At 46.8% G+C, this 23,730-nt stretch overlaps 1 protein-coding gene across 1 annotated transcript; it reads right to left on the minus strand.

Annotated features, from left to right (window-relative positions):
• Window positions 1-2,878: 2,878 nt before the first annotated feature.
• RPS7 (ribosomal protein S7) lies at window positions 2,879-20,389 on the minus strand. Its single transcript, XM_019537439.1, has 7 exons — window positions 20,353-20,389; window positions 19,231-19,312; window positions 18,438-18,509; window positions 16,707-16,850; window positions 14,351-14,415; window positions 5,283-5,433; window positions 2,879-2,993 (listed from the first exon to the last, which is right to left on the minus strand). The coding sequence occupies exons 2-7, from the start codon at window positions 19,303-19,305 to the stop codon at window positions 2,916-2,918; spliced, it is 585 nt and encodes a 194-aa protein (XP_019392984.1). The 5' UTR covers window positions 19,306-19,312; window positions 20,353-20,389; the 3' UTR covers window positions 2,879-2,915.
• Between the last annotated feature and the right edge of the window lie 3,341 nt (window positions 20,390-23,730).

Below are 23,730 nucleotides of genomic sequence, written 5' to 3' on the forward strand. Positions count from 1 at the left end.
TGGACTCGATCTTCCGAGGTCCTTTCCAGCCCTAATGTCTATGAAATCAAGGAGTGCCATCTCCTTTCTCCCTGTTAAGTAAGACAGAGAAACTAATCACCTGAGCCAAACATTAGGCTCACTTCTACCCTGGTAAGGTTGAGGGAATATTGAACACTCAAATAGTTCCCCCTGCACAAGTTCTACAAAGGAAAAGATGCTGCCAGGGCAGTAAAGAAAGCAGTATTAAAAACAGGGGCAAGAAAGAGACAACTTTAATAGCAAATTAAATGGATCCTCCCTTTCCTTAAGAGAGGCTGCAAATGTGCACCATTAGACTTTTGTCTTCTATGCCACGGATTTGAACTATACTGTCAACTACGGTTGTGCGAAGCTTCGGTAGCTGATTCGATTAAAAGATTTGGCCCAATTCAGGGACCAAATCTCTGAATCGAATCAGGAGACCAAGTAAAAGCTCCAAATCAATTCAGAAAAAGATTCAGCTGATTTGAAGATTTGGCCATAGACTAAACAGGCAGCTGACAGCTGCCTCCAGCTGGTAAGTCTGTTGGGGTTGGGAGTTGGGGGAGGGAAGAGGCATGGGGAAAAAAGGGATTGGGGCTGAGACAAGCGCCCCCTGCCCTGCCTGGGTAGCATTACACATGGAGTATGGGAGAGGATAGTAGCGCTGGGAGTGGGAACTCTGCCTTGCTGCTGCTTGCCCAGCTGGCGTGCGTAAGTGGGATGCAGGCGCAGCTCACTCCAGGCAGAAGGGGGCAAGTGGCAGCAGGGTATAGCCATGTTCCCAGCACTGCTGTGGCCGCATCTCACACCCTGCTGCACCAGCTGGCAAGCAGCAGCAAAGCAGAGCCCCTGCTCCCAGTGCTGATGCAGGCGTACTAGCGCTGGGAGCAGGGGCTATGCCCTGCTGCCGCCTGGAACAAGCTGTGCCTGCATCACCCACCCCACCCCCCACGGCAGCTGGGCAAGCAGCAGATCATAGCCCCCGTGGCTCCCCACACCAGGGCAGAAGCAGGAACAGCCAAGGGAGCCACAGGGGAAGCCCCCATGGCTGCCCTGCCCGGCCCCATCCCCCACCTAGCCCAGCCTCCCAGCACACACACAAAAAAAGCGCTGTACTCACCAGCTCTGGCACCTGTGTTGGAAGCATCACACAGAGCCTAATTTAAGTCACTAACTTTGGGAGTAACCCATGCAGCTCAAATACTGGCAGTTTCCTACTACCCCACAATAAACAAATCCCAAATCACTAACCTCTCTGTATCTGGCACACCTACACAGCCAGCTCTTAAACTAAGGGAAAAAATGTTTTGAAATACCTACCAAGCTTACATATGCATTTATTTTGACATACAACCTTGCAAGGTCAGAGAGAAAACCTGACAATAGGGAGCTGGTAAAAATCTGCACTGCCATTTGGTGAAGTTAAATATTCGCCCCACTTACAGTAGAGCCAAGGTGTCAAACTCATCCAGCCCCACAGGCCTGATGACTGGTTTTGGGGTCAGTTCATAGGCCCCATCAGGTCCATAGCTCCCCTCCCCCAGCATACCTGATCCAGCAGCTGCTTCAGCAGGTCTAGGACCCAAGCTGCCTGCAGCACAAATCCCAGAGCCACTGAGTGCTGATGCAGTGCAGTCTAGCCAGAGTGACAGCTATGCTGTACCCTAGGGATGCACCTAATAAAGATTTTCCAATACTGATGACCAATTATTAAACAGCCATATCAATCGATATTGATCTAATTGCTGATACGCAGCTCTGCAGTTTGGAGAGCAGCATCTGGCCGGTAAGTCTGTGAGGGAAGGGGAGATTGAGACCCCCCCCCCACCACGGTGTAGGAGGGAGTGAGGCTGGGGCAAGCACTGCCCAGCTGGGGTGGGGCACGGGACAGAGTCATGGGTAGTTTGTCCAGGGAGAATGAGGGGTGGGGGAGGGGCATAGGGGGCACATGCCCCCTTGATTTGTGGGTGGGGCAGACAGGCTGCCTGCTGCAGGCTTGGGGCCAGAGGCTGCACTGGCCTCTTCCCATTGGGAGGCTGAGCTCACGGTGGGCAGCAAATTTTGGGGTGGCCATAACCTACCCTGTAGCCCCCTCCCCATGCCACCACAAGTGGTCCTGGGCCAGCACCCCTGGCAGGAACAGGCCAGTGCAGTCCCAGGCTCCGAGCCCACCCTTGCCTTGCATACTAATCTGGGGGGCACATACACCCATGCCTACCCTGTGGTTGTGCACAGCACCAGAGAGCCACCCCCCTGCTCTCCCCTTGGATGAGCCACCCCACTCCCAGGGTCACATGCACTGCCCCGGTTGGGCAGTGCCTACCCCAGCCCCAGCATAGGGGCCTCAACCTGAAGAGGTGAAATCTTATCCTTTGAAGTGGGTACTTCGCAGTTCTAGCCCATGAACAAGGAGCATCTCTGTCCAACACTGCCACATAATTGTCAAGTAAATCTAAAGCCAAAGTGTATTTGTATTTTTTAACTTGGGGAAGATAGAGATTTTGAAAGGGGTTCTTAAAGTGCAATGCTTGTGAATTTAAGTTGTGAAACATTATCTTATCAAGCCCTTTTCTCAAATAGTTTTAAACTGATTTTAGTTTCTCATTAAGCATTTTTTACAAGGCTGCTGAATGAATACATTATGATATGGACATGGCAGGAGAGAGAAGGGAAAAGAAGAAAGGGGTGAGAAATGGAGATTTGTTTTGCCTAGCTACCATTAAACTTTGCTTCTAATTGACAACCCTGCATCCATCAAACTAGGCAACTAGTTTGATGGCAATAGAGCTTCTATAGCCTAAGTCATCATGAATCCCATAAGTCAACTATTCCCATGTGTGCTTATGACCGTTTTTGTTTAATGAGATGACTCTGGTATATGAATAGTTGTTTATTCAGCCAGTTTTTGTACTTTACAACTGGAATTCTGGAAATTCAAAAATTACATCTTTGCCTGTGAGCTTCTTGTAGACACCAGAAAATGTTTCCACCTGCAAAGAGAGAGCCATGTTACTTTATTGTTCTGCAAGAGCTGCATGTCAAAGCATAGTTCATCTATTAATAGTACTGTATATTCTTATTTACTACACACCGCACAAATAAGCCAACCATGCACCTTGTTTTTTAAGGCAGAATATAGGGTCAGGGAGGAAAGATTTTTCCAGAGTCATGACTCTGGCATGTCAAAGTAGTACGTCTTCCTGGAAACAATGTTCAGGAAACATGGCATCAGGAACTTCTTGGTGGTGCAGACCATCTCCTGCAATGCCACACTTCCTGGATACTCCACAGTCCCAAGATGACTTCCTCCATGTCACACAAGGTTAGGTCCCAGACCCTTGCAAAAGGAATAGCCTTGCTAGTGCCCTAAGTAGTTCTTTACATAAAATTCCTGTTAATGAAGTGGTTTCCACATTATCGAGATACTACAAACACGTCGCTTGCTACTTCAAGCATGAGCTACAATGCTGAGCCACTAATTAGTGCTCAGCCAGTAGTTATGGCCATTAGTGGGGTTGACACAGGACTTCACCCCTTCGATTTTCAGGCAGATATATAGGGCTGTGCAAAATTTTGACAGGAGTTTCGTTTCAAAGCTGTTTAGATGCATTTCGAGCTCAAAAGAGTGAAATCTAAATGAAACGAAAGGCTCTGAAACTAAACGAGGACACTCAAAACTTTTTTGAAAGTTTCTAAACTTTCTGAGTTTTGAAGCCGGGCTTGCCTGCAGCTAAATGGAAACTAAGGAAAGCAGAGCAGAGAGGGGAGTGACTGCTCTGATACTGACATTGAGCTCCTGGTTTGTCCCCAGCTCTGAAAGCTTCTGCCAGCTCTTCCCAGGGGGCACAGGCCACAATCTGCACATGGGGTTTCAGCAGGCTGCTGCTGGCTGGGGCCAGTGCCAGCACATAAGTCTGCCTGGCACAGCCCACGCCAAGCACCAGGAAGAATACAGTGCTGGCGCTGCCCCAGCCAGCAGTAGCAGCATGCCATCATCCTGCGCCCAGATCCGGGGGCTCGTGCCCCCCGGAAGGGCTGTAGGGCTGTGCCAGACTCCTCCCAGGGAGAGCAGGCCCCGAGATGTGCATGCAGGATGACAGTGGGTTGCAGCTGCAGGCAAGTGGTACAAGTTTTGCTTTGAACTGAGGTGCAGTTTCACAAAAAACCCTGCACCTATTTTCCTGAAACTTGGCCAACTTCATGCCCTCCGAAGGGACTACCATCCCTACAATTTTCATCTGAATCAGGAAAGAAATGACAAAGTTACAGGCATTTTTGTGATTCCCCATTATAGCCTATGGGCGAAACATCAAAACAGTTTTGACAAAACCAAAACAGAACAGCACTTCGAAACAGAGAAACGAAACACTATCCCTTTGAAACAGCGAAACTGAAGCTGAAATGAAATGGTGCTGTTTCACACAGCCCTAATAAGCAGCGGCCATATGAGCAATGTGACATGCCTAGATCTCCAGAAGTACTCCTTTTCTAGAGAAGAAAACAGCTTCTCCATTTAAAACATAAACCCAATTTTGGGGAAAATGTGCCTGTTGAAATATACCATATTTTCTTACATACAAGACTGTCATGCACATTTGCTCCTTAGTAGCCATCAAGAAGCTAAAGAAATACACTATGTTTCACCTCCATAGCCAGAAGTTCAAAAATTAAATCAGTTTCTGAATGTGCCATACCAAACTCTGTTACTGCATTTTTCTTCGCCAAATGTAATAGTGAGAAATAAGGGACTTGCAGCCCATTTTGTTTCCCAGCGTGATCAATCTAGAAAACATGGCTTTGATTAAGCTGAGATTACACAAGTCCTTCTAGAGAGAATGCTTTCTGTATAAAAGCACTGAAGGAAGTAAAAAATTGTTTGCAGAGCAGCATGACAACTGATTAACTGAACATAATATAGATTTGCAATAACCAAACACAAAGAGTTTTGGTGGTGTTCAATCCACAGAGCAGTGAAGTTGAGCAGCAGCCACATGTGCCAGGCCCATCAACTCAGAAGATCAGAATGTTCCATTCCCAGAGTCCATCACAGGGGGAGACCTCACAATAAACCAACTTAGGAAAGCAGAGTGCAAAACAACCAAGGTTGAAATTAAACAGATGCTGGCTCATTGCTCAGAAGGCAAATGCAGGCAAGTTTTTACACTCTTGCCATAAGGGGAGAAGAATGCAAGGCCATGTCTTACGTTTCTCTGTGAAAGTCTCCAGTTTACTTAAAAAAATCTCTGCCCAAAGTTAGACTTTAAAGATTAACTCCTTACCTTATGTTCAACATTGTTCTGTTGCGCTTTGTCCAAATGGACTTTTATTAGTCTGCTGCCGTCCAGTTTCACACGGATTCTCTTGCCCACAATTTCACTTGGGAAGACCAGATCTTCAAGAATGGCATCATGCACTGCAGTAAGTGTACGGCTGAAACACACCAAGGTACAGCCCAAGTTAAGCCAACACACTTAGTCCAGGGGTTGTCAACCGGGGATATACATACCCCTGAGAAGGCCCTAGGGGCAGGGAGGAAATGACACACAGCCCAGCCATGCACCATCCCATGCTACCGCCTGTTTGCCAGATGCAGGGGAAGCTCGCATGCGGCAGCATCCGCCACTCCACAAAGCTGAATGTGTGGCACCCCACTACTCCCCCCCACTCAGCATCCGGCCACGTGCCACCCCCCCACACTCAGCAGCTGGGGGTACATTGCCCTGCATCCAGCCGCTGGGTGGGTGGTACAGTGGTCCAAAAAGATTGAAAATCCCTGGCTTAGTCTACCAAGAATTAGCTTTCTCATCCAGGAGTTTTCAACCTATTTTCATCTGTGGACCTGTAAAAAAATTTCAAAAGTTGTGTGGATCAGAATGGTCTACTCCAAGAGTCCATCACTGGGAGAGATCTCACAATAAACCAGCTTAGGAAAGGAGAGTGCAAATTCTCTTTGGAAATCTGGAACAGAGGTGAGGAACCCTCTGAATTATAAAAGTGTGGGTAGTATTCACCCACTTTTGATTGATCACAGTCATCTCTAGCAGACCCCTTAGTCTGCAAACAGGCTGAAAACCACCATTCTAGTCTAAGACTTCACAACACTCACCTAGGAGGGAAATACTACTATTACTTCAATGGTAAAAAAAGAAGGAAAAAAAATATTAATGCAAGCCTGCTCATTACCCCGCTGAAGTGGATGCATGCACTCCACTGAAAGTTGATGACTGCTGTATCAAAACTCCATTCAGAGTCTGGGTAAGTGAGGGGGAAGGAAAAGGGTGTCAGGTATTCAGCAATATATAAGGAAACTCAACAGCTTGTAGGGTGTGTCTACATGTGTGCATTTACTGCACAGTAACCAAAATTACTGCACAGTAACACTGTGTATGGACTGATTTAGGACTAAATTTTAGTCCCAAGCCAATCCACACACAGCATTAATGCGTTTTACTGCCTGCATATGTAGACGTCTGCTTATTCCCATTTACCATGCAGTAAACTGAAGCTGGCATAAATGCATGTGTAGACACACCCATAGTGAGCTATTCCTTACGTACAATACTGCATTATCAAATGTTAACTGAGTTTAAAAGCAAGCCATACTAAAACTAGTAGTAAATTTACTACTAGATGGCAGCTGCAGGTTTGATTAATAGCTTCTCTAAATGTCACAGTTCTCAGGTACTTTTATAATAGACTACAATTTGGAGGCCCAATTCTGAACATTATAAAAGTTTAAAGCCGGGGAGGTTTTTTTACAGAGGAGTCAGAGACTGCCAATTCATCAAAACCTGAACCACTGCAAGACAGTTAGATAGTTGAGGAATTCTGCACTGTTTCAGTATTTCCAAATTTCAAATTGTAGTTAGTTTGAACTGAAAACAATTGGCTTTTAGACCAGAAGTGCTCAAAATATTTGAGTTGACCTAAAAATTGTTTTTCCCTGCAAACTTCCAATCTGAGATGAACTTCATCCCAATTCAGGACTGGGCTTTCTAGTAGGAAGTCTGTTTCCACACCTAGCCCCTCCCCTATTAGCAAAGCAAAAATATCTCATGGCATCCAAACTAATATGGAATAAATTTTATTCATAGGGTCAGACCACAAGCGCATGGAGCCCAGTAACCTCTCACAGTGGCAGGGCATAGGTATTTAGGGGGAGGACAAACAGGGTATTTCCAGGGTCTTCTATCCCCTGCTCCTCTCATTCTAGTTTCCAACAAATTAAAGGATTGAGTTCAAATTCAGAGGCTGCATCCACATCATTTAATACCTCCTGATGGACCTTTCCTCCATGTTAATTGCATGCTGGCAAGGGGCATGGAGAAGGGTAGAAAAGAGGGGTCAAAAGGGAAACTTTCCTCTTGTTAGCCTTAAGCCTATTACCCAGTAGTCTCAGCAAGTCCCCTAGGTCTTGTATTTTGAGAGAATGTAAATAATAAATCCTTATTTACTTTCTCTGCATTATTTAATTCTTCATACGATGCTAATCTAATGTTCCCCACCCCCCCGGCATCTCATTTGAAAGTCTCAGTTTATTTAGTTTCTCCTCATCCGGAAGCCCTTCCGCACCTTGATCATCCTTGCGGCCTTTCTCCGTACCTTTTCTAGTGATTCTGAGTGGACCAGAACTGCACAGTATTCAATGTCTGAATGTGCCAAAGATTATGAAGGCCATAACAATACTTTGTTTTGCTTGCAATTCTCTGAATTCCCAACATAAGTTGCCTTTTTGATTGCTGCTGAACCCTGACCTTAATGTTTTTAGGTATTTGTCCACAATGACTTCCTAGATCTCTTTCCCTGTGTAGTAAGAGTTATTTTCCCACCATCTATTTAACATAGGAGTTAGTTTGCCATATTGCTGCCTACTCACTCTATTTTGCAAAGTCTTTCTGTAGTTCACCTTGGTTTTCCCGACTAGATAAGTGTGGTCAGCAAATCTGGCCATCTCACTATTTACTCCTCCTCTAAAGGGGTTTAATAGGACTATATTAAACAGCAGTCCAAATACACACCTCTGGGGCACCACTGCTTACTTCTTTCCATTCAGAAAAAACTATTTATGCCCACTGTTTTCTATCCCTTAAGCAAATTTCTAATCCACCAGTGACCATTTGCTTTAATTCCACAAATTAATATCATTGAAAGCCTTTGGCAGTGGACTGTGAAGGTTTTTAGAAGTCCAGATGTACTATAATCAAGTGAGTTTCCCTGATCCAATTTTGCTGACATCGTCAAAGATCACTAGTAAGCTAGTGAGGCATCACCTCCTTTCCGAAGACGGATGCCATTTCCTCCTCAGTAAATCCTGTTCCTTCATGTGCTAAACAATTAAATCTTTATTGTTTTCACCAGTTTGCCAAGAACAGAAGTCACTACCATGTAGTAAAGGGCTCTGGAGCCCTTAAAAGTGAAGTTACATTGGCAACCCTCCAGCACCAAGGCTGTTTCAGGTGAAATCCTATAGTAAGCAGTTCTGTAATTTCAGTTTTGAGTTCCTTCAGAAGTCTAGGGTGAAAGTCATCCAATCCTTGTGATGTGCTATATTCTCCAAAACTGTATCTACCAAGGGTCAGTTCTACTAACTTCCCTCCCCTGCCCCAAGTCCCAAGCACATGGCTGGGCCGGCACCATGCTGTGTTCCCATGTCCCACTCCAGGCCACCTGGGTGCAGCTGGAGTGGCTGGTGTAGCTCTTGTCCAACCCTGGTGCGCAGCCAGGTTGGACAGGAGCCATGCCAGTGGTTCCAGTTGCACCCACCTGGCATGGCCCAAAATGGTGCACAGAAACACAACATATCCCTGCATTAGCAATGCCCACCACCCCTACCAGGCCCTGGCTCAGAATACCTGCAGCTTCTGGCTCTCTTCTTTCTGCATGCCCTCCCCTGCCCCTGCCAGTAGGGAGAACCATACCTGAGCTTTGACCCTCTCTGGGGGCCAGGCCACCTGGTCTGCAAACAGCTGCAAGGTCAGAGCTGCCTGCAGGCAGCTAGCTGGGCAGAAACCTGGCCAGGACTTCAACAACCCCTGCCTTGAAGCATGCACCAGGGGAGGAGAGGAGGAAGAGTCGCTGCCTAGCCCCTGGAGTCAGAAGGGGCAAGAGGCATCAAAAGCCAGGCAACAGCAGGCTGGATATAATTCCTCTCTCAAAACAGCCACAGGCCAGACAGAATCATTTGGCAGACCGAACCTCACCCGCAAAGAGTATTTTGCCCACCCTTGGATTAGCAGAACAGCTCTGGTGAGGGAATCTACTACCCAACACTTAACATCTTCCATAATAAAAACCAATGCAAAAAAGACTCAGCAATGATCTGATCTCATTTTAGTACTCTTTACATCCTGATCATCCAGTGGGCCAACTTTTTTTTGCTTCTAATATACTTGAAGAAATTTATGGTCTTAAGCTAAAAAACAGAATTCATGGATAAACCTGCTAATCTTTGTGTAGCTCTACATTTGACTGGCTGGGGCTGGTGTGCCTGTCCCCAACTTCACCTTTGTAACCTCTTTTACTCTGCCATTTAACCATGACAGCTTCTTTTTGATCCATGATATGCTTTTATGTTGCATCTCCAGCAAAGTTGTCCATAACTGGTTCATGCTGCTTGCAGGTTTTCTGCCCTCTTTTAACAAGCTTCCTCATATTTGCATATATTTCCCCTTCTAAAGTTAAAAGCTATTGTGGTTGATTATTGGAGGGTTTAACATCCTTGTAGGAAGGGAGAACACAAATTATAAGGATTATTATAACAACAGTTACCCAAGTCTTGGGACCAGAACAAGAATGGCCTTTCATTTTGTAGGTTCTAGGACTAACTCCTCCACAAGACAGTAATTTATGATGTCTGCATCCCACCCTAGCATCAGATTCACCCAGTCAATGTGGATAACTGAAGTCACCCATTAGTATTGTGTTCTTTGCTTCTGCAGCCCCCTCTGAATTCCCTTACCAATTCTACCTCACTGCTGCTATCCTAGTCAGGTGCTCAGAGGGATATCCCCAGAAGCATAGTATAGTCTTCCTGGGTAGAAATGGAATTTTTACCTAAAACAGATGTCAAACATGCAGCCCATGGGCTGCAAGTACACAGATCTGTATCATCTGGTCTGTGGGTCTCTGAACTATCCCATGCACCTCATGGGCCACACAGGCTGAACCCAGCACTGCACACGGGATCATTCTGAACATATGCTATATGCAGTATCCAAGCCAGACCAGGTCTGTACATGGGCACTGGGGCTAAGCCATGTTCAGCCCCCAATGCCATATGCAACACATGCCCCAGAGCCAGTGAACAGAAGTTACATAGATTTTACTTGCATTTTTATATAGTGCCTACTTACCCACTTGTTTAATAGGACACACACACAAGGAAACTAAACTAATATCTTTTGCTCTTTATTGCACCTCTCTGCATCTAACCCAGGGATGGGCAAAATAAAGGCCCAAGGGCTGCATCCAGCCCACCAGGCCATTCTATCCAGCCCATGGGGCCCCTACGCAATTTACAAAATTAATACTTATTTGCTCCTGGTTACCTGTCAAAGATGAGAGGAGCCAAGGGCAGTAGGACCCAGGGCAAGCCAGCAGCAGGACCCAGCAGCAAGGCCCGCCCAGCCCTGCCCCAACAACCAGAAACCCCTGCCTAACAGAGGCTTCTGGCCTGGGGCCGTGGGGCTGTCCCTGCTCCCCTGTGCTGGAGAAAGAAACGTGGTCCTCAACACCTTGCCAAAACTCAGTAAGCAGCCCTCCACCTGAAATAAACTGTCCATCCCTAATTTAACCCAAGCCCTCCCATCCCATTTCCTATCCTTTTTAGGAGCACTGAGATCTAAATTATTTATGACTTCACCCCCACAAGATGCATCAAGTCCAAACCATGTGCTCTTCCACACCCATAAGCCTTCCTCCAGTTCTCAGGTTCCAGGCTGCTCTAATACCTTTTTAAAAGGTTTGGTACAAGCAACTTGGTACTATTTTCGTTTAGGTGGAGCCTGTCCCTCTTACTTAAGCTCCGCCTATACAACAAGGAACCCCAATTCCTAATAAACCTAAAGCCATCCTTTCTACCATTTCCTCATCCACGCATTAAAACTATGCCTTTCTGCCTGGACCAGCACTTAACCTCCAGGACCTTTTTAAAACTAATATGGTTAGTACCGAGATGGACTACCAGGTATGAAGAGTTTTCCCTACTCCCCAGCCTGATGCCCTCCTGTCACCTATCACCTTCCCTTGCAGCAACACTGGGGCTACCAGAATGGAGATAGAACTACCATACCATGTTCTTAGTCTCATCCAACTATCTTTGCATCTTTCTTAGCTGTTCCAGTCCAACCACACTGGTCTGCAAGGACTGCATTTGCTCCAAGGGCCAGGAGCTCTTCACACTATGTGCAAAATATGCCACCTCCCCGCTAGGAAGGTAATCATACACATGACTCTCCACGCCATAACCTGGATAACTCCATCCTTCTAGGAGAGACTTCTCCCAACATTAAATTAAATTTGAAGTGGTTTTCTTGTTTTGGGGGTTTCATAGACCTATTGAAAGGGAGGTTTGAGGAAGGGGTTATGGCTATTAAAATATTATTTAGCTACATCTTGTTAAAATTTCTTTAAAGCTAAATTTAAATTAGAGTATAACAGTCTACTCTGCTAGCTTAGGATAAGGGTCGGGGGAGAAGGGAAGTAAACTATTAAATCCGAGAATCCAAAAAAGGCATTACATGTTTAATTAACTCCAAAGCTCAAGTTCAAGATAAGGGCAAATTAAAGCTAAACCAAGTATTTACCGCAAGAGATTAGTTAACACTTGGCAGAAGTTAGCTCAGGAGTGGGCAAAATACAGCCTGTGGGCCTGATGCAGCTCACCAATTGATTTTATCTAGTCCACAGATGGGCAACAGCAACACACGGCAGGTCCTGGGTAAGCCATGCTCAGAGGTAAGGGCCCACTGAGGCAGCAGTTCCAGTCTCTGCTGGCACCATGCAGGATGCTGGGCAGAAGCAGCCACACCTGCCCAGCATAGTATGGCAGCCTGAGAGCTGGAGTCCGACCTGCTCAGGGCCATACTCCATACCCAAGGCACCACAGGAGATGCTGGGCAGAAACAGGCCCACTTGCCTGCCTGGCACCAGCAGAGGCAGAGCTGCTACTTGCCAGCAGAGGTTGGGGCCCAACTGCAGCTCACCCAGGGCCTACTGCATGGTGCCAGGTGGGACTGCTTCCATTCAGCATCTTCTGTGGTGCCCAAGATATACAGTCTGGACCTGCAGGTGCTGGGTGAGCTATGCTTAGTCCCTCTACTAGCAAGTGGTACCCGGGTCCTGAAGGGCTGGACTGCATCACACAGGTGCCACAGGGAAGCAAGGCAGAAGCATTTCTGGCCACTGCAGGCCCGGGGCAAGCCACACTCAGGCCTTGGCGGCTCTGGCTCTGGCCATGTGTGGTGCCAGGCAGACAGGCGCAGCTCTTCCACCAAGCAGCTGCCAGGGCCCTAAGAGCAGCTCATCTAGCCCCCAGCCACAAGCCTCTGCACAATCCCATCCTGCCCTGCCATCCTGGGAACTGTTGGGGTTGGGGGAAGAAGAAATGACACACAAGTGCATGCACCGGAAACCCTGATGGTAGGGTAGAAGAGAGTAGCGGCCCGTGGCCAGACCCCCAGAGCTGCAGACGCATCCAGCGGGTGTTACCAGGGGAGCAGGAAGGGAATACACACACATGGTTCTTGACAGATCACTAAAACTCATTAATTGGCCCCTCCAGCCCAAATAATTGCCCATCCTTGTATTAGCTAGAGATAAACTGGCCCCCACCTGCACAATACAGCTTATCCCAGGAAGACCTATGAAAGCAAACTTCAATTTGCCAACTGCCTTGTTTGCTCTCCCCCAAATCATTCAGTACTGCTGGTCACTTAGGGACTTCCTTTTAGCAGAGGACAAAACCCACATACAAGTAACACTCCCTAGCACAGGGTCAGGCAATTATTTTGGGCAGAGGGCCGCTTACTGAGTTTTGGCAAGCCATCCAGGGCCGTATGACAGGCAGCCCAGGGCAGATGCATATTCGTTTTCTAAATTGTTTAGGGGCCCCGCGGGCCGGATAGAATGGCCTGGCAGCCCGCAGCTGGCCCCAGGCTGCATTCTGCTCACCCCTGCCCCAGGCCCCTCACTGAAAATTCCAATTACAGTTCACACACATACTCCAGAATGAGACCAATGTTAGGCCCTAATCAAATCACAAAATACAGAAAAAACAGCAATGCACAACTGGAGGTAGGCCCATAAATTACATTTTAATCTGTTTTACACATCCAGAGCCAGGGTCGCTATTCTCAGAGAAGGCCTAACTTGAGAGGATAGGTGAAGAAACTTTGAGTGTGCCTGGGAGCAGTGAGCCCAGATAGAAACGTTAAAAGAAACTCAAGTCGAAGGTAACAGCAACAGTTCTGCTAGAAATATCTTGAGTAGGTTTCTTTACTTGTACCAAAAAATATGGTTTAAATCTGTTTGTATGTTCACAAATGCAGGGCTATCAGCACCACCTGACATTTCTTTTTCTGCCTAATCAATGTTAGCATAGAATACCTTGGATCAAACATTTTGCAGTACAAAGCTTTTTAGGTTATGAACACATGCTTGCATAGTTAGGAACAGATGCTTACAATGTAGTCTTAGAAATGAGACAGGATGTAATGCCACAGCTGAGAAGCAAAAAAGGTACTATAGCAAGACCTGCTTAAGATCTATGCACTTCAAGTATTTGGGAAGACTGAGCCTTGGGTTTGACTAGACTTAACATAATGGTTTGATATCTCGAAGACAAAGAATCTAATCTGCCACTGCCTACAGGAAAAATTCAGCTAGTTGCTCCTGGTAACCAACTGAAACTCAAGTTGGATAAATCATGCAAGATGTATTGAGATCAAGGGTCTCAATCATCTGACTTGTGGCTCTGTTTGCTATCTTATTGAAACCAAGGATCTCAGTGAGATTGCACACACGAGCCAGATGATCAATCGTGGAAAATAGACCAAGACTAAGTGTATGACCAAACTAGTGCAGAACAGTTGCAGGGACCATTTCAAAGCAGGACCAGAAAGCGATTACACTTGAAAATCAAACACAAATTTCTCTTTTCAACAGCACCCAGTCTTCCCTTGCCCCTTTCCTTGCCAGATGGCATTAGTTTACTTGCTGAAAGGAGAGACTTTGTAGAGACAATGACTAAACATAAGTCACTTGCCCTTAAAGCTTCTACTAACAATCAAAACTGTCAGTCAAGGTACATTGTAAGTGGCGCACATAACCCTGCAGAATATTTACGTACCTCCTGGGACGCTTTTGCTTGTTTTTTGTGCGGCTTTTTCTTGTTGGTTTGGGCAAAATCCTTCTCTGTTAAGGAAGAAATACCAAATCTCACATGAGTGCTTAAGACTTTCCAAAGTCTAATACTGAAAATAAAGTGTACACTCAATTCAGGTATTCCCTCCCCCCTTCAAAAGAAGCAGCTTCAAGGGAAGTTTGATTCAGAACCAGAGATCAGTTTCTTGGGGATTTTGCCAGAACCCCAGACTCATACTTAATGTTAATAATAGCTTAACATGACCATTGTAAAAAGCAGTCTGTGTATAAAGATGGCAGCCAGAACAGAAATCAACAACATAACTATTTAACCGGTAAAAATATAAATGCATGTTTGGCCATAGAATCATAGAAGCAGGGTCGGAAGAGACCTTGTAGATCTTCAAGTCTGAGCCCCTGCTTGGGCAGGAGAAAAACTGGGCTCAAACGACTCCAGCCAGGTAGGCATCAAGCCTCTTCTTAAAGACCCGCAGGGTAGGAGCCAGCACCACTTCCCTTGGAAGCTGGTTCCAGATCCTAGCCGCCCTGACTGTGAAGTAGTTCTTACGGATGTCTAATCTAAACCTACTCTCCAACAACTTATGGCCGTTATTTCTTGTTATGCCAGGGGGCGCTAGGGGAAACAAGGTCTCTCCCAAGCCCTTCTGGTCCCCCCTAGTGAGTTTATAGATGGTCACCAGGTCTCCCCTCAGGCTTCTCTTGTGAAGGCTGAACAGGTTCAGGTCTCACAGTCTCTCACTGTAGGGTCTGCCCTGTAGTCTCTGGATCATGTGGGTGGCCTTCCTCTGGACCCTCTCAATATTGTCCACATCCCTCCTGAAGTGGGGCGCACAGAACTGGACACAGTACTCCAACTGTGGCCTGACCAGCGTTGCACAGAGGGGGAGGATCACCTCCTTGGCCTTACTTGAGATGCACCTGTGGATGCACGACAAGGTCCGGTTAGCCCTGCCAACCGTGACCTCACATTGTCAGCCCATGCTCATCTTGGAGTCAATAATGACTCCAAGATCCCTTTCTACCTCCGTGCTTTGTTCCATTTAGGAACATCTGCCAGAACAAAAAACTGATAGCTTTCAATACGAAACAGGCAATTAATTCTGGAAAGCTGAAGTGTAGTCGTAGCCATGCTGGAGAAAAGCATAGTTTTGTTTTTTGCGGGGGTTTCAGTTATACCTTTTTATTGGACCAACTGCCTAGTTGGCAAAGAGAAACGCTAAGCAACCTATGAGACAAAATACCCTTTACTTCAACCATGGCTACGAAACAGGATCTTTGCACCAGCTTTGTTGCAAGTGGATACTTACTTTTGTTTAAAGATAGGCTTTTTTGGCTTAGCTAGAAAAAAAAAAGCTATTCTGCCAAACTGTTCTATATGCCTGCTTTCCTACAATTTAAGCTTAAAACCATGTTTTGCTCATTAAACTGGTGCAACTCATTACAAAGGCTTATGATTTAACAGCTTTTTAACCTCAAACTGCAGCATCCTCAAAGTGAAGCGCAATGTCACTGCCAGGCAACAACCTCTGAAGACAGTTATGAAGTACCTCAAGCACAGTGGAGCTATTTGTGTGGTCCTTTTTAAAAGACAGGTTGCCTCACTTAGTGCCAAAGCCTAAACTAACAACATTCATCCATCCATTGTGACATACCACATTACACCCACTTTCTGTTAGAGCCATCTGCTGACATAACATGCCCCATGGCTCTTGACACCAGCTTCATGAAGAAAAGACAAAGTACCTCAATTTAATACAAACCAACACAAAAAACAGACTTTACTTCACAGATTGAGCTCAGCCTTCTCAGCAGATGCATATATCCAAGTTAGTTATCCTGTCCAGTAAAAACTTCATGAGTTTGCTCTTCCCCAGTACTGCCCTCATTACCATTTCACACTGCTTTTAACCTTTTCAGCTCAATTTAAGATCAGTCATGCATCACTAGTGGTATCCAATTTGGGCTTTAGATCATTTCTAGTCAAAGTACTAAGTGAAGAAAAGAAGCTGCTCTGCTTGTTCTCGAACTACCATGGTTCTCCACCATTAAAGAGTCTGAAAAACTGCTCTTATATCTTTCCTTTTAAACTGTACTCCTCTGGGACCTCGTCACTTCTTCATAAGGATAGTTCATTGCTACAAGCATTTCTTCATCTCCAGAGGAGAAACTTTTAAAGTTTAGCTGCAAACTGTTGCTGACTAGAACAGAACTTAAGTCTACAGCCACAAAAATAAATGTATTGTACAAAGAAGTAACACACACCAACAGGATATCAGTTATAGTAAAAGGTATCAGATGTAGGTAAGGCACTAACTTTTTACCTGAGCAATGAACACTACATGTTTGCCACTGAATTTCTTCTCCAACTCACGAACCAGCCGCACCTGGATCTTCTGGAAAGATTTCAGTTGAGGAACTGGCACAAAGATTATGATTGCTTTTCTACCCCCACCTACTTCAATTTCCTACAAGAAACAGATTGAGCAAATGTTAAAAGGCAGGCAATGTTAGATTTGATTTTAAAAGTTTTCTACATGTAAATTAAACTTATGATGGTCTAATAATGTTTATTTTTCAGGTAACAACATGCACTTTTACATGACACTGTTCAGTGTATTTAGAAATAGCCATCTAGCTTTGTAAGTTTTGCTAAAACCTACTGTGATACTGTTGTAGCTTACTACCAAAAAGAACTACAGGTTCCTATACACATGCAGGGAGCCTGCTCCGATACATCAGTGTGTCATAGCAGACTTGATTAACCTCCACACTGAAAGTGGCAGCAGAGAGCTTTGAAATAAAACACATTCTATGAGCTTTAGTTCAAAGTGCCTTGCCATCATTTTTTCAGCAGAGATGTGCAGCACTGCCAATACACACGACATTCGGGCACTTTTAATTAACATGGCTCACTAATCAAAGCATCCGGTGCCACTTCCACAGCATGTGTAAAAATGCACTACAATTCACATTCTTCCCACAGAAGAGACTCAGTCTACCAGAGAAATGAGGACCTGAAGTTGACTGAATGTGATTTTAGATTTACAGCTAAATATAGAATGTATAAACTGCAGTTAATGTTTCCCACAAGGTATATGGAGTCAGCTTAACAGGAGTGTTCAGGAAACCATCCTAATTATCCTCCAGACATCTTTACAAAAAAGAACTGAAGGTAGCCCTAGTGACGCCCACTAGTTTTTACAACACTTAAAATGGTTGTGCCCTGCCTTCCTAGTTAAGTGACCAACCTGTAGGCCTACACAGGATGCTCTTCATACTACTGGGGACAGACACTTGTTCTCCAGCACTGCAAAACGAGGTCACAATTCAGACCTAACCACTTAGGCAGAGCCAAGAGACCCTCATCACTGGATGCCCATGTGTTCGGTATCCAATTGTCCCCTACCTCACTAGGAAGAAACATCTTGTAGTTTTGCTTAAAGACAAGACCCCGTGGTACAAGCTCAGGATCAATTCAAAGTCAGCCTCTATTCCTCCAGTGTGCAGACGTTGTGAAACCCTATTTTTTGCTGAACTCCAGAGAGTTGCATGCAAGCAGATATCAAGCTAGTTTGCACAAGTACTACAAGTGACCTCCATGAGCTCCCTTGGGGCTTATACACCCAGCTTTGTTTTAGAATCTCAAGTTCACTACACAGAGCTGAAAAAGTTTGACTATGTTCTATTCTGAAGCAGTGCAAAGAATCAGTCTCACGCTACTATATTCATAACCATTTGTCTCACAAACTAAAAAAAAAAAAAAATCACTGAAGAGCTGCAGCTCCCAACTTTTAATAGCTGTTTTTTGGACTGGACCTATACTTTAAGTAAAGCGTAGTAGTTACTCTCACATAAAAAGAATTGGGGATAAAAAGCAGACTGTTTGTCAAAATGGAATCCAACAGACAATCACATAATACCCCCGGATTCATCTGTGCCCAAAGGTGCTCTGACCACCTGCAATGTGGCCAGTTACTTTCTTACCAAACATACCATATTGAGCATAGTATCAGTTGGCAAAACCAAAATTTGAGAAACAAATCTAACCCTACCTTAGCTGCTGTGATGTTCAATTCTCTCAGTTGAGCCTTTAAGTCAGAGTTCATCTCCAACTCCAAGAGAGCCTGGGGGGGGCGGGGAAGGTTGTTAGAAAAGAGTCTCACTTCCACAAAATGGTTAACATATCAGAGATAATTAATCTTCTGGTGCACAGCCTATGCTAAATGACACACAGTCCTCTGGCCTATCAGAATGGTATCTGGAATAAGCGTGCCCTGTTTTAAAAAACTTTTCTTTGCAATCATGTAGAAACACTCTAGCTCTTTACACAAAACACACACTCCTCAACCATGGTGTAGGACAAGGTTTTTTTTGCTGGTTTTAATTTACTTAACCTAACAACCAAGATAGACCTATGGTCTGACTAACAACGGTCAGACCATAGGTCTATCTCGTCTAGTCTCCTGGGTCACACCGTGGCAGAGGGCACATGCTGGATGCAAGAGTGAACAGAGTATGACCAGGACTTTCTCTGCCTCTCACTAGTCCTCTCTTACTTGAAGCCTCCAGCACTTAAAGTCTAGGAAGTTTGAATTCAGAGGCTGTTCCCCTCACTCCTGTGCTCCCTAACCCCCACCAAGGTATAAACTTACTGTGACTGTCTTGGGCAACATCAGCAACTGGAAGAGGGACAAGAAACAAGCCTGATATAGCACTACAACTACAGAACAACCACACGGCAGTTGGAAGGCAGCCGGCTCTCGAACACGCCCTCTTGCCATCCAGCTTTCTGTCCTATTTTTTCCCCCAGTAAATGAGGTAACAGTGGAAGTAACGGGGACGTACCTGGGATATCCCCGACTCAAATTCATCCGGCTTCTCGCCATTTGGCTTCACAATCTTCGCACTGGAACTGAACATGGCACGTCTGCAACACCAACAACAGCTGTCAACATGGTCCAGCTATGAGGTGCTTTCCCTTGCTCCCAAGCCTGGGCACCATCCACAGTAATGCCAACCATTGCAAAACCATCGTGAGACTCAGAAAGTCAAAGTCAAAATAATTCTTGATCCAACCTTCATATCTCTGAATTCTCCCAGCTGGTAAGCAGGGGGAAAGGGGCAGAGGAAGAAGGAAGGGGTTGGGGAGAGAGGCCCTGCAGTGAGGGAGGGAGTGAGGCAAAGGTGAATGGGGCCCCAGGGTTAGTGCAGGTCATTCAAAGGTGGGGGGGGGCACAGCTTCCCACAACAGCGTACACTCCCAGGGGAGGCACATGCCCCCCCATGGGACAGAGGCAGGCTGCCTGCTGCAGACAGGGAACAAACACCATGCAGTGCATCCCCCCCACCCACCCCGAGGCAGGAAGCACACTGGGGTCACGCAGCTGAGCTCCTGAGGCAAAGGCAGCATGGCACAGAGCCCGAGCCCCTTCCCCTCCACTTACCAGCTGGGTGCTGTCTGCATGTGTCACTGTCTCTGTAACTCTGCTCCTCACTCTGAAGCCACAGCCCTCCAGCCCAGCTGCTGCCCCACTCCTGACCCACAGGGCATGCTCCAAGCCCCCCACACCTTCACAAATAGCTCCTCCACACACATCAGAAACAGCATCTCGTGATTTACGTGCCAATCTCTTAATTTGGTCAAAGTTCGTCTCGTGAGTTTTGGCCCGGTGGGGCTGGCAATCGTGCACGCAGCCCTGCTCCGGGGCCGCCTCCAGCTGCAGCGCCCGGGCCACGCGGCTCCCGCCAAGCAGCCGCCAGGGCCCGCAATACTCCCCCCACCCGGACGGGACAGCACAGCGCGGCCCGGCCCCGGGCAGGCATCGGGCGGCGGGAGGACGAGTATCGGGAGCATCCCGCGCCCGCCCGCGCCCCGGGACCCGTCTCCATCCCCTGGGCCCGGTATTGCTGCCCCGATGCGGGAAACGCGCTGCCACGTCCAGGCCAGAGCCAGTCGCCAGCACCCACCTCGCTCAGCGCCGGCCTAGGAAGAGGGAGAGTTCTCGCGAGATCCGCCCAGGTGCCTGCCCGGGAACCGGCTAGCTCCGCCCATCCGGCGCTGAAGCCACACCCGGAAGTAGGGCACTCATCCCGCGGCTCTCCCTAGCCCCATCCGCCGGACTGAAGCCTCGACAGAAGGAATCGAATTCTGGCGCCGGTGCCGAGCGAGGACGTCATGACTAGCCGCCGAGGGGCGTACTTAAGAGCGTGTGCGCGTGCGCAGTGCTGTTGCAGCCGCGGCCCGGGTGCTGTACGCGGGGCGTTGTTTCAAGCGGCCGCACGCCCGGTGCCGGGTGCCCGGTGCCCGGCTCCGGCTCGCGGAAGAGGGCTGCGTGAAACACAAACACTTCTACGTCTGAAATTGGCCCCTTGCTCCTTTGCACCTGCCTCTGGAAATGCCTCAGCTGGGCCTTACCTCCACCGGCAGCCCCGCGACCGCCCTGCCCGCCCGGGAGAGTGGTGCTAAGCTTAGGAAATCATGGCCCGCACGCTGGTGAGGATCGGATGACGGCCGTTTCTACCCAAGGAAGCGGCTCGGAGGTAGCAGCAGGATGTGTCCCAGCGCGGCTTCGTTGGGCGAAACGTGTTGCTTGTTTTCGTGCTGCTCATCCTGCGGGACAACGGGCAAGGTTTCCTGCCTCCAGCCATTCGAGTCGCATCCCTGAAAGCAGCGAGCCCCAAGTCTCACCGCCTCCAGGAGTGCACCCAAGAGATATGCCCCTGACGCCTCGGGAAGCAGGGAAAGCTGTGAAGGCACCGCTGAGGCTTGAGGGGCTTGGTCCGGCACAGGACATGCAGGACCACAACCCTCAAACTCCAAACGAGCCTGTTTTGGGGGGAAGCTTGTTGCTGCCCACGCACTGCCACCATCAAGTAAATACATTCTCTGCAATCAAACAGCACAATTTATTACTGCCCTTTGTCATACCACAACTTGGTGTTGACAAAAGATAGTAATAAATTATGCTGTTTGACTGCAGTGCACGCTCTAATTAAAAAATAGCCTTCCCCCCTTCCTGGAGCACATGTATCAGCACCCAGTGTTTTCCTCCAAAACTGCTGAGGACTAACACAGCACAACCTAATATAGAGCCTGGTGTGGGGAGTGCTGAGGACTGTGCTACGTGCACAGTGCTCCTGACAGTAGGGCATCAGCTCTTCAGAGGAGAGGAGGCTTCTGCTACCACTTACAAACAGGCAGAAGGCATGTGTAGACATACCCAGACTTTCTGCCAACTGCTTTAAGCCCCTTTACCACCTCTGCACATCACATCCCGCTAGCACAACTAGTAAAGTGGACCCATTCACATCTGACAGTAGCTGCACTGATGTGTAATGTGTTCTAACAGTTTCCTTGCTGCCGCCTGGGACCAGGCTCACCCCCCTCCCAGAACTGCTGTTGGCAGAAGCAGCACAGTGCATGCAAGTCCTGCACTGGAGGCTGCTACAGCGGGTATCTCTCTTTTACAACGGTAGTTATAAGATTCACCCAGGATGTGGTTTAATTCTGTCCTCTGCCTGAGGAGATTTAAAGACATATTTCCACTTCTTCGGAAAATGCCTTAAACACCAGACCACAAGTATTTGTAGGTACCTGTATTTAGACCTATTCATTGCACTAGATAAAAATGCGTAAGTAGTTCAGGAATGCAGCATTTCCTTTCTAGAGACTCCCTCCTCACTATGATACTGGGATATGCTTCCTCTTGCTTTGTCTTTAGCCTGTCAAGCTGCTTGAAGACATTTAAACAAAAAAAGCAGTGCTTTATTTTAAACTTGGTGTGCCCCCATGCTGAGCCCAGCACATGCGGAGAAAAGGCAGTGCGTTAATTGGACCAAGCTCACCCGATGTCTGTATAAGTCAGGCATTTTAGTGGGGCTTTTCTGACACTTTTATCTACTAGCTAAAGGTGCCAGAAAGCTCCACTGAAGTACCCAGCTGATACAGATGCTGTGGAGCTGGGTCTAAGTGATATGCTTCTTCTTCTGGTAAAGCACATTTTGGGGGTCTTCCTTAACATTATTTATTTCTACACTGGCATAGCTTTAACAGGAGTGGCATTCCCATCACAGACTAAGCTATAGCCTAGTAGGTCGAGGCTCTACCACAGGTTTGATAAGAGTTCTAGTGTCAATACTCATACACAGGATGTGGTGAATTCAGCAAAGAAAGGGAACATTGAATTCTTTACTAAAATAACTAATTTAGGCGTTCAAGAAATTCCTTTTAAGGGATTCTCTCCCTTGCCCTTGCTCTGGCTACATGCTTAGTTCCACAACACCACATGGAAAAGCACCCCACCCACAGCACGTCACCATATAGCACTACAGTGGAAATTTGGTACATGGACAGCTGGAATGAGGAGCCACAGAAGTACAAGCCCACCCAGCCCATCAGCATGGAACAACTGCACTGCCCCAGCATCCTCTAGTCTACTGGAAAGTAGCCACCCACCCACCTGCCATTGCACCCTTGCCAGTGGCATAACCAATACGCCATGTCGCACAGTTCCTCTGGAACATCAGGGCTGATTTTGAAGGACAAGCTTTTTTATAACCCTTTTTCCCTTGTAGACTGCATGATAACCCATGGATAACCCTGCTGTACTTGTTAGTAACTGTTTTATAACTGGAAATATTATTCACAAACCTATTAGGGTATTCTTTGGTTTTGAAGGTGGCTTTGTGCGGATCATGGGCTGTCTCTTATGGATATATATATTTTCATTTTCTTCTTTTCCCTCTGCCCCTCAGTTGGATGCTGACAACTACGAGAATGATCCAGAGCTAGAAAAGATTCAGATAGAGAGGAAATATTCTTGGATGGATACAATAACTACAGATAATGATCAACTCCCACATTGCAAAGGCAAGGTAAATCTGCTGTAGGTTGGATTGTGGAAAGCATACGTTCTCAAGTCTGCAATTAAAGCATGCACAGTTTTTGAAGTGTGTGTCCAAATCTTCAATGATTGAACATTCCTCCTATTTTCAAAAATTATGTTTTCCATTCCTTAGATTGGCAGGTTTAATTCCATATTTAAAACTACCAAGGATTTTGGGGGGTAGGAAAGAGGGTTATAGTTACTTTCCCTTTAGTAGCTTCTGCCTGATGCCTTTTATAATAGTTCTCATACTAATTTTGCCCGGTGAACTTCATAACAGCACACCTTAGTTTTGGTCACTGCTGTGCTGCTATGATAATTTTAGTGGTAATTTTAACTGAAAGTAACAAACCACCTAGTAGTATCACAAGTAATTTCATAGATTTCATAGACATTAGGGCTGGAAGGGACCTCGGGAGATCATCGAGTCCAGCCCCCTGCCCAAAGGGCAGGAAGTCAG

This window comes from Crocodylus porosus, unplaced genomic scaffold (genome assembly GCF_001723895.1).
Source record: "Crocodylus porosus isolate Cpor-Errol unplaced genomic scaffold, CroPor_comp1, whole genome shotgun sequence".
NCBI classification, from domain to species: Eukaryota; Metazoa; Chordata; order Crocodylia; family Crocodylidae; genus Crocodylus; species Crocodylus porosus.

Excerpts from the sequence above, each read along its gene's own strand:
- RPS7 (XM_019537439.1), bottom strand. The coding sequence starts at position 19,305 with ATGTTCAGTTCCAGTGCGAAGATTGTGAAGCCAAATGGCGAGAAGCCG. Across the intron at positions 18,510-19,230 it reads TTGAGTCGGGGATATCCCAG|GCTCTCTTGGAGTTGGAGAT; the intron begins GTACGTCCCCGT and ends CGCCCCCCCCAG. Across the intron at positions 16,851-18,437 it reads TGAACATCACAGCAGCTAAG|GAAATTGAAGTAGGTGGGGG; the intron begins GTAGGGTTAGAT and ends TGTTTCTTGTAG.